This window comes from Dinoponera quadriceps, unplaced genomic scaffold (assembly GCF_001313825.1).
Source record: "Dinoponera quadriceps isolate SergipeBrazil2010 unplaced genomic scaffold, ASM131382v1 scaffold566, whole genome shotgun sequence".
In the NCBI taxonomy this organism is placed as follows: Eukaryota; Metazoa; Arthropoda; class Insecta; order Hymenoptera; family Formicidae; genus Dinoponera; species Dinoponera quadriceps.
The window spans coordinates 703,555-715,066 of record NW_014555972.1 but is presented as its reverse complement, the minus strand read 5'-3'; the positions used below and the strand labels follow the sequence as shown (position 1 = coordinate 715,066).

The following is an 11,512-nucleotide window of genomic DNA, read 5'->3' as shown; positions in this document are numbered from 1 at the left end:
CTTCCCCCGTTAACCCCCTTGGCGTTCCTTCGACCGATCCTCGACGCGTATACCGTTGCGCCCCGCGTTTTCCCCGCCGCCCCCTTTGCCATCCGCCTCTTCACGACCCTCCAGGCTGTGACTACCTCCTGCTCCTCGTGCCCCCATCCTCTTCTCGCCACCACCCGCCTCATCCCTCTTCACCCCACGATACCTCCGCCACCCGACGACGGACCCAAACCCTCGGCGCTCCTTTGCTCTTAGCCGCGGATGCGAAAGCCGCGGTGTATATGGGGGCGAAGGAGACGAGCGAACGAACGAACAAGCGAGCAAGCGAGGAGCCGAGCTGTAGCCGAGCTAGCGAGCTTCTCCAACGAGCCACAGGCAAGTTCCCGTAACTCGCGCTCCGGTAAATTTCCACAGAGACCCTACTGCGTCTCTATTCGATATATACCTTCTCTGTCCCCCTCTCTCTCTTTCCTCTTAGCTATCCACACACACACACACACACAGCGCGAGCATACCGCGACCCTCGCGACGGGGTGTACCTTAGTGTACCCCCGCTGTGTATATGCGGGCGTCTCCTCTTGCTGTGCTCTCGATTTTCTCCGCCGTCGCCGTCGCTCTTCCTCGTCCTTCTCCGCCGCCGTCTTCTCTACCATCTTTCACGATGTACACGACGGACCGTGGCGCATCGGGATTTCTTCCTGCACGACGAGCGAGCCACCGTTTCGTCCACCGTTTCGTCGGAGTTGCGAGTCGCGTCCGCTACGTGTCCGGGGAACCGGATGACGAGAGGGTTATGTGCGACGAAGTGTCAAGGAGGGGTGGTTCAAAGCAGAGCTTGCTATCGATTTTTCCCTTTTTGTCTGCTCGAAAATTTCGAAATCACGTATCGGAAGTTCTTCGCTCGCTCGATTAGAACGAATGAGGCCGAAAGATAGAGAGAGAGAGAGAGAAAGAGGAAGGAGGAGGCTCTCTTATGGCCGGATAATAGAAAGGGCGATACATGTTCGTCCGAGGGCCTGGCTTGATTAGGACGTGAGAGAGTAACGCGGCAAGACGAGGTGAACGGAGGGTGACGCCGATGGTGAAACAGCGCCGCCGGCCGATACACTGAGGGCGAAGGAGGAACGCGTCCACCCCCGCGTAGGCTGATCGATCGCGAGGCATCGGCTAGATTGATTCTTTGCAAAAAATAATGAAGCCTCTCTTTTTATCTCTCTGTCCTTCTTGCGCCTGCTCACTCGCTCGTTCACGTCGCGCCGCGCTGCAACGCGACTTTAACCCTTTGATCGTCCGGGCCTAACGATTAACGGATGTTTCATTCGATAGAACGTAATTGTCCTCCGATCCGTTCGATATTGTATGTACAATCGGTCACATTAGTGCCACGATCCGCGTTCTGTTCACTCGGCCATCGTGTTCCTCCGCGACGTTTCGAACCACGTTGCACCTTCGTTCACTGAGAAAAAAGCGTTTGGTATTTGTACCTGTATATCGTATGATGAAAAAATTATAGTTGAGAGAACCATTTTTGTAGCGAGTGTTGCTATAGCGTTTTAATGATAATAACTTTATATGCATTAGCTTTTTCTTTCTCTCTTTATTGCTACTTTTTGGTTGGAACAACAAGAACCAAAGATTGGAAGTGCGAAATTTAGAAACACAAGATTGTCACTGAAAATGAATTATGAAATTCACTGACTTTTTCATGTTTTCCAGACGGCACTGAAGAATTTTCCATATGCAATCTTAAACGTTTAGAAACAGAGGATTGCAAGAAAGATAGCTTATATTATTAGAAGCAACACAAATTTAATAACATAATATAAATCTGAATGCAAAAAAAATAAATAAATGTGTATTTGGGTATTCTCGGATCAGCAAAGTTTCGGAAAATCTCCAAGTGTGCACATAGAAAACTATATATGTGATAACTTTTACCGAATGACTTGGCCAGCTCGCGGTAACTTTCGTTTCATCTTTTGTTTTCTTTTTTCTGAAAACTCGGGTAACTTGCGAGGTCATAGCTTGTCGTACCTTCGGTGCGTCGATTGTGAAATAACAATAATAAGCTTCGTACAACCGATGAACAATACGAAAGTGTAGAAGAAATAGAAAAAAAGAAAGATTTATCACAGGTCACGCGCAGACGTGAGTGAACGAATCTCACAACGGAGTTCGCGAAGGTATCTCACGGATATAGGGAATTCGGCCTACAAAGTTGCATTCTCTCGCACAATAGCATTGATAGACGGAAGAAATGTGACCTTTGCAAAACTCCGCGACGAAAGTGTAGAACGAGCGAAAACTCTGCGTGCGCCTATTCAGGTATAATCAGCGAGCATTAAGTTTGACGCGAGCCATATAACATTTCACGTTAAATGTGCACAGACGGTGTTAAAATTTCAAAGAAGCGTAGTCATGCTTCCACCAATTAAGGCCCTTTTACGACTCTCGTGTAAGGTCGATCGTGAGCAGCTCACTGTGACAACACTGTGAAAGCTTATTGTTTCATAACAACAGTTTCACAATAGTTGGTTTAACTTCAACTGTTACTAATAGGCAGGTCGTTATGCTGATTTAAGACGCAGCATACCTCCGGAAGCAACGGATTGAAATATATTATTTAAAATAGGACACCCTGTATATGTATATATATATATATATATATATATAATTCTATAAATAAATTTTGAAGTGCTATATATATATATATATATATATATATATATATATATTGTGTGTGCGCACACTGAGGAAAAAGCACTTCAAAATTTATTTGTAGAATATAAAGTTTATCCTTATTTCCATGAAAAAAAAATTTTACACATCACAAATAAATCTTGAAGTACTTTTTTTTAATCCATGTAATGATTATTCATAATGTGCCGCATTGTTGCGTCGAAGAAGAAAACGGACGATTGAAATGAATTAATGAAAATTGCTCAGCGCATAATTACTTGTGTGTACCTGAGTGTAGGACTAATGCTTGAGAAAGTGATTGTTGAATTTTTCCGAAAAATTCGAGGAGACAAAAATTGTAGCCGAAGGGATTAAATCCCGAATGTTTTAAGTAAATTACTCCGTTCACCGGTGCGGATCTGAGTTCGATACGCGCGCATACTTTCATACTGATGCATAGAAAACAATTCGAAAAACGGGCTGTCTGGTCTCCCTCGAGCTGCCGCTCGGCTTCCCTCGAGTGAGAGACACTGGGATATACATTCATGAGTCACTCCATTCACGAAATGTGAATTCTCGCTTTGCAAACTTTAGGGGTCAACGGGTCGAGGATGGTTTAGCTACTTCTGGCGCAGGTCGTGGACACACTCCCTCCCTCTCCTTTCCTAGTCAGTCTCTTTCTCGTAATATACACGTACATACACGTGTATCGATACATCGTCGGACAATGACCGTTTCCGGTGATAGCGAGTGGTATTAATCTCAGTGTTATTGGGGAGAGGTCAAAGTTTCGCAGGATTTCCTATCAACTCGAAAGAGCGAGACCGAAAGAGAAAGCGAGAGATGATTTCGTAGAAGAGGGAGGATCGAGGTTTATCACGGCAGATCTTTCACGGTTGCAAAGACGATGGGGCGGTGGGGGTAATCGCCGTTCAGTCGTAGTGGTGGAGCACGGGGAGAGTAAAGGGTAGTGAGTGAGGCGGGGGGAGGGTGGCGGAAGCGGCAGAGAGAGAAGTAAGAGTAGCAGGAGGTATCATTCACTTTGCGGGAGTCTCTCCTTCGCCGCCGTAATAATTTACTTTTTTATGAATGAACTTAACTCTTTCTATCTCGACCTTTCTCTCTTTCTCCCTTTCCATCTCTTCCTTTCTGGAACTACAGTTGTTCCTTTATCGCTAAATTAACAGTCGAATGGGACGACAGTCGGTAAAATATGACTGAAAGGGAACGAGAATCATTAGGCATATTTCTATTCTTTTCTTTCGTGTACGTGTCCGTTCGGATTTTCTTCAATGCCCGAAATCAACAAAACAAGCCCTCAGCTGACATCGCTATGTCAGAGCTGCTCAACGAGCATAGCGGCCCACTTGCGACTGATTAAGAATGATCGTTGCGCTGGTCGATTGTTAATTGTCGATTATCGGTCGTTTAAGAACAAACATTTCCTCTTTCTCGCTTTCTCTCTCTCTCTCTCTCTCTTCGGAACTAAGGTCAGTCGAGCACTAGAGAAAATCAAGAAAGATAAAACAAGAAAGACAAGAAAATAACACTGACATTCCAGTGAAATATAGACTTTTCTTTTCCAAGAAAAAAAAAAGGACGACAGATACCTAAAGGGACCTTCGTATTATTTTGTGCACCTCCCTATTTCAAAACATATTTAATGACCGCAAAAAAACCATTTAACGGAAAAAACTTCCTCAATAACATTTCCCGACTGGCAATGAATTCACCGGCCGTTTATTACTCACAAGGCGACGGACTCTCACGTTTTCGGCCAATGGAATACATACAACGCGCGGTGACGCGCGCGAGCCGTTTATCGATATTATCGCGCGGTCAACGGCGGCCGCCTCGAAGGAACGACCGTTAACTCGGGCGTGTGTGCAGGCAACCGTGCGTCTAAACGCGTACATTTCGCGGCATACGCACACGTGCGCATAGAGTTCCTCATTCGGCACGCACGTATTATAGACACGTATAAGCACACACGCATCGCGTGTATATCCTTCCGCAAACGAGCAAACAGACCAGCCGGCCTGCCGACTTGTCTCAGATCCGTTCGCCGAAGGAAGCAGGTGAAAATTAATTGTACAGGTTACCGGCTTCTCTTTCGCTCGCGACGACGACGACGACGACGACGGGAATGGCGGAGGCGGTGTGCAAAGTGCGCGCCTCTCCTATACAGGACGATCGATTTTCCTCCCGGCGTCGTCGTCGCCTTTCCATCCTCTCCCGCCCCTATCTGTTCGCCCCCTTGCTTGTCACCTCACCCTTCCTCATTTTCTCTCGCCCGCGAAGCGGAGCGTGTCCTCCCGCGCATAACAGCACGCGCGTTTTAATCGCGCGGATCGAACTCTCTCGTTCAGGAAATCATATTTTCCTTCTCTCTGTATGTGTACACATTACGGCGTAATAAGCGCCGCTATATTTCACCAAGAGGTCGCATTCAGCAGACACAAGTTCAAATTAGCGTAGTCGCGAGGTGACACACAGTATCTTTGGACGTCGCGCGGCTTCATACATCGTGTTGACACGATATCTTTCTTTGCACTTTTATTATTCTATTGAATGTTTCAATGAGTTCGCGGCTTTTCTCACAAACAAATGGAGAAATATTTTCTATCTTTCTTTGTGTCTCTAAGCAACGTAGATTCTTATGCGAGCAGATATATATACAGAGCTTGGGACATTTTTTTCAACTAACATTGACCTGATTCAATGGACGATTGTTCGTATTTTTCCACGTGATCGTCGTCGTCCTCGTCTTAAGCCATTACATCATAATGCAAGCGAACGATATTATATTAATCACGTATGTCATATTCGTCCGACATACGTGATCGAAATAATTGCCAACTTTCGTCTACATTTGCTATATCATATGGAACCGGCTTTACGCTTTCACGCAAAATTCCAGCCGAGAAAAATTCTAAAAACCCTAAACGTACGCGATAATTATCGAGGATATCTCTCTCTCTCTCTCTCTCTCTTTTTCCCTCTTCTTCCCACCTTTTCTCCGCCGAGTCGTGGTGAAAAACGAGTCAGCTTGACGTGACGAAATGTGGCCGATCTTAGTGTGCACGCTTAGGTACCTGTACCTATACCTGCTCGGTCAAGATTGATCCTTCCTTTTTCTAATAGTGTGTTAAACACACCTCTGTCGAAATATTCTCCCATGATTTCAATGATTTTTATTTGAAATATTCGTCCTCATAAAACCATGTTAAAAATCATTTAAGTGTATCTCAACACACAACATTGTCCGTCTAGATGGGCAGTGAAAATTAATATCCGCTCGCACACACCTTGTGAACTTGTGTCTCTTTTACTGGTAAGGTTGACAGAATGGAGATCTTTGCTGCCAGTCATAGTGGACAAAATCCCGTGATATGAAAGTTAGACGTGCGTTTTTTCGAATCATCTCGTTTCTAGCGAGCCTTTTGCAATGAAATGTAATGTCTGACAAAAGTCGCAATAACGCTTTCAAATTTTCGTCTAACAGTTGTAATGAAAATGCTTTTTCACTCGAAATTGCACGTTGCAATTTAGCGCAAGAAGGCTTATTATTGTATCGAGTGGAGATTGATTGTAGGGAGCTCTCATTGTGAATCGTTAAAATTTCACTTTTTAATATGAGAGCGACACGTTTGATCATCGTGATATACGCGGGCGATGATGATCATCGCGTCCCTACAGCCCTACAGGAATCTGATGACGGGAATTTTCCTTGCTTCTCCCACATTCAGATCGGAAAGTTTCCAAGATGGATAATAAAATGTACAGGTTTGGAATATTTAGCGACTGACCGCACGTAAACAACCCAAATCATTTTGTCAGTCCACTTTATACAGTTCGAAAGATCCATCACACGGTGTGTGATGACAAAGAAAAAATTTTTTCTATAATTTCATTTCTATCCTAATAGATCCCAACTTTCCGTCACAAATATCTCTCTCTCCCTTTGTTCTGAAAATCACCGGATAACGATATACCTGGCAGCAGCGCTGATAAAGCAGATCGAAGAAGGAGAAAATATTCGGCTCAGCGAAGGGCCACGGCGACGCGGCAACAGTGGTGGTGTAACGGCAGCGGCGTCGTCATCAGCGTCGACGACGCGACGACGGTTGCCGCGAGGGACGGTGCTCGCGAGGGACGGGATATTCGCGACGGACAGCTCGAAGCTCGGGAGGGTCATGTGACCGTGCGACGAGAAGGGCCTTGCGAGGGAGGAGGGGTGTCTGGCGAGTCGAGCGATAGAAAGACGAGAGGGAGAGAGAGAGAGAGAGAGAGAAGGGTATATAGTTCCGCCGCTGGACGGCCAACCGCGCGAAGGAGAGCGGTTGGAGCGGAGAGGGGAACGCCAGCGCTGAAGGCGTACATCGCAGCGCGGGTGGGGCGAAGCTGCCGCACGGGGAAAGAGACGCGGGAAGAGGGGGAACAGACCGCTATACTGTGAGCTTGAGCGTAGTTTCGCGGCAGTAGAGCGCGGCGACTCGTGGGATGAGCAACTTTGACTCGAGAGTTAACAGTGGTTTCGTAGTAGTACGACGGTGTCAACTCACCGGGAAAGCAGGTGGTCTTTCTGAAACAATTTGGCCCTTTGTGACCGCTGGGTGTATCAGACCGAACGCCCGAAGTCGAGACAGCGTCGCGGTAAGACGGGGGGAGTGATCTTCCGAAATTCTGCTGCTCGCCAGAAAAAGGTCCGCAGGAACACACTCGCGTGAGAGTAACACCCACGAACGGAAGAGACGACCGACGAGAGAGAGAGAGAGGCAGGCGAGCATACTGCTGCTGCTCGGTGGTAACGTGATCATCGTGTTTATAGTGCTTAGACACTTGTGCCGATACGCAACAGTGCGCCCGAATTTGAGTTTTGTGCCGGCGGATTATCCGGCTGAACTTGGACAACGAGAGGACTGCGAGGATCGTGAGAACTTTGCGGCTGATGTTAGCCAACTTGCCCGTGAGTACTCCATATACTTGGAAAAAAATAGATCACACTTTTATCGCGACTTTTTTTTTCCGTCTATCATATCTCTCCCCGCATCTTGGCGCGAGAGGAGAGAAAAAAAGGCGTTCGTGTATATATTCACGGGACAGTGTCGACGAGAACGGCGTCGTGTGAGGAAAGTGCCACGCGGCGAGAGAGAACAGTAACGAATAGCGCGACAGCGAAAACTGATCTTCGGCCGGTATCGCGACCTCTCGTGTGTACCCTATCTCCGTCTCCATTCGATCTGTCTATCTCGCTTTAACCCGTATCTACCACCCCCAGCAGAGCATGCTATTCCTCGTGGTACAGCAATAATATCGTTTCCCGCGCGCACTGCGGATTGGCTGGTGCAGCGGCAAACGACGACGCCGGCAAACCGACACGCGTTCCGTTTTGCTAGCGCCGGCAACGAGAGAGAAAGACAGCGGAGATATAGGAGAGAGAGAGCGGCGGCGGCGCTCTTTGCTTCAACGGAGGGCAGCGTGTACGCTGCGGAGGAGAAGGGGCAAGAGCGGGATGAGAGAGGGGGCGCGGAGGTGTAGCCACCCGAGCGACCGACCGACCGAGTTGTTTCATTCATAAAAAAGTTCTTTATTACTCTCTGTGAGCGCATGTGCTATTCCACGGAGGAGGACCGACTACTCCCCCGACCGGCGGCGGCAACGTAACCACGTTTACACACGGCATTATTTACTACTGCGCGAGATACGAATCGGCGCCACACGCCGCGCCAACGTTGCGGCGTACGGATCTCTCTCTCTCTCTCTTTTTCTCCGACGACGACGACGACGGCGTCGTCGTCGTGTCATCGTATCCGGATGAGAGCCTTCTTATCGTCTCTCTCTCTTTTTCTCTCCATTCGCCGAATTGCCTTTCGCGGAAGGTTCGCGATTTCGCGCGTTACGGACGCGTCTTCGTTTCTCCCTCTATCTCTCTATAGCGTAGCTACAATTGAAATTCCTCGCGTGTTTGCAGGCAGACGAGATCGGTAGTGTGGTAGTCGGTCGGTCGATAACGCGATTTAGAACGTGAAACGTTAATCGATCGACGCGAATCACCCGTCCGGGAGGAGGGCTTACCGAGAGGGAAAGAGGACTTCGAGGGAAAATCCGTTCAAGCTGGATCTCAGGAAGATTTCCCTTCTCACTGCGACCGCAGTCGACCATCGCGAGCGCAGCAGATCGCGAACACGCGACCGCCGTGTGATGAGCGACTCGATGCACATCGACGAGAATATCGGCAGCAGTCAGCCGATCGACAACGCTCGCGAGATCATCGGAGAAGGGAATCGCACAGCTCTGCAGGTCCAGATGGCGGCTAGGAACAACGGGCAATCGCGACCAGGGAAGCGACCGATCAAGAATGTCTCGCCGGCGGACAAAGTGGGCGCTATCGACCGCGTCCACGAGGGTGAGAGCAAGGCCTCCGTTGCCAGGGACATCGGAGTCCCGGAGTCCACGTTGCGCGGCTGGTGCAAGTCGGAACAAAAGATCCGCAGCCAGTGCAACAACGCGTCCGCGGAGATGATGGCGCGACATTCCCCGGTCAGCATCGCCACCGGACGCTCCATGTCGGCGAGTGGCCGTCAATCGGTCGGCAGCCGGCATTCCAGCAACAGCCGGCAGTCAGCTACACCGCCGAGCGACGACGGTCCGTCGTCGAAGAGAGTGAAAATGGAGCGCCGACAGAACAACAGTCCTCAGACCGTAATGGCAGGTCCGTCCACCAGTTCGGCGGCCACCAGCTATATGGCCCGCGCGGACCGAGGGATGTTGAATCCCTCGAATCAAGCCCTGTCGGAGCTGTTCGTCACGGCGATGTCGTCCGCCGGACATTCGGCCTCGGTTTTGCAGCAACTGCTGGGACCGGCGTTCGCGAGTGAGCTGATGCTGGGTCAGACGGCGGCGAGCCAGCGCGGCAGCGCCGTTGGTCTCGTTGAGAACGGTCTGCAGTACGCCAGGAGCCACCACACCGCAACATTCCCCGCGATAGTTGGTAGCAGCGCGGCCACCACGGTGGGCAATATCATCGGCAACGCTTTGGGGAACGCGCTGGACCATACCAGCGGCAGGAACATCGCGGTTGCGCCCACCCAGGTTACATCCGGCTCGTACACGCGAAAATCACCGAGCGTCACACCTGCGGCGGAGGCGCCCACGACACCGGCACCGGCGTCTCCGCACGAGAACAACGCTCAACCCACCACCACGTGTAGGACGGGAGGCACCACCACCACTGCTGTCGGCAGCCCGTCCATCCGGAGGGAGGCGATGCAGACCTGGTTCACACAACAGTTCCGGTCGAGCGACAATAATCTCGACGCTGCCAACAATCTCGCCAACCCGTATGACTCCCGCAAGGCCTTGTTCTGGCAATGGATGAAGTACTGCAACCTCCCACTGAAAGATAGTCCCGAACAGTCAATTAGTGTGCTGGATTATTTGTTCCGCAACAATGAATCCGCCGGCAGTACCAGTGATGACAATAGCGAGGTGAGAGCTCGCTGCCACAGTGTCACGAGCGAGAGATCGGAGCGCGAAGACTCGGCTGAGAGGGTGACGCCTGTCGTGGGGCCGACGTTCTCGCCGAGGATGATGGAGGCACTGCGAGCCGCCAAGATGAGTCCCAGCAACGCCGAAATCGAGAAGGCGGTCGAGTACGGCATTTGGCTGCAGAGGTGGTTGGATAACTGTTCGATACCTCTGCTGACCAGAAAATACGTCTTGCAGTACAAATACATCGTGGATGTGCTCAAGTGGGTCAAGAATTCATCGACGCAGGCGGAAGTGGTGCCGGAAAGTTACAAGGCATCAGAGGGACCACACGACAAAGGGACACAACTATGATGCCGGAAAATGTCGCCTTTCATCATCCGCCGGTTGTATCGTAAACATTGAAAGAGTGCGTCCGACCAAGTGCAAAGTCTCCCGGTGAAAGAAAGACTTTTGTTATATACTGTCAATGTATATATACGATAATGTACATAACAAAGCGAAGTCGCTAAATTTGCTTATTATGTCTATGTAACAAAAGACTACGATATCATTGTTTAGCGTATATCGCGAGGTATATAATGTGCGTAGCTGTTATTTATCAACGAATATCCTCATTTGCTGCTGTAGATAGAAACATTGATTAGGAATGAAAAAAGGAGAGACGTGGACTCACACCGCGATAGATTTAACGAATAAATCCACTCTGCTCTTTTCTTCTTTTACGCTTTTTTCTTATTCACACGCGCTATGGCGTACGCTGACAAAATAATATTTCTTATACAATATTTGTATAATTCTGTGTATATAAAAATGTATAAAATCGTGCTAACTGTATATAATCACTTGTTCACAATTATATTGTACAAATGATGTATTGAAAAATGTGTATATATTATTCAATTATTTCGTTAGCCCAAGTCGTGTAGCGTATATATAAAGAAGCAGAGATAGGCAAAGTTTACGGAAGAGAGCGGAGCGACACGCTTCCTCATTCATCCATTTCTCTCCCTTTTTCTTTTCCATCTTCGGTTTCGTCGATCGCGGCGAAACGGAAGCACGATGTACGGCGGATGTTGCACATCCGCATTTTCCTGACGATTACTACCTCCATCTTCCGTTGAACAGTTCCGTTAATATATAAGTAGAGCAAATATATGTACACACACACACACACACACACATCATACCTACTACATAATTTACACGTGGTAAGAGAATGGGCCAAATTCGCCGAGATCCGTTGGCTGAGCCAGCAGGAGTCTTATGGAATAAAGTCCAGCACGACTCTCGAAAGGGCTCCGCGCACGATTGCTCGGCGGTTGTGTGTATCAGTTTGGATAAGAAAGGGCGC

The 11,512-nt window shown here is 48.8% G+C and overlaps 1 protein-coding gene across 1 annotated transcript; it reads left to right on the top strand.

The window, feature by feature from the left end:
- The first annotated feature begins 7,162 nt into the window (after window positions 1-7,162).
- LOC106746350 lies at window positions 7,163-11,512 on the top strand. Its single transcript, XM_014622887.1, has 2 exons — window positions 7,163-7,636; window positions 8,642-11,512. Exon 2 carries the CDS (start codon window positions 8,872-8,874, stop codon window positions 10,510-10,512), a length of 1,641 nt encoding a protein of 546 aa, XP_014478373.1. The 5' UTR covers window positions 7,163-7,636; window positions 8,642-8,871; the 3' UTR covers window positions 10,513-11,512.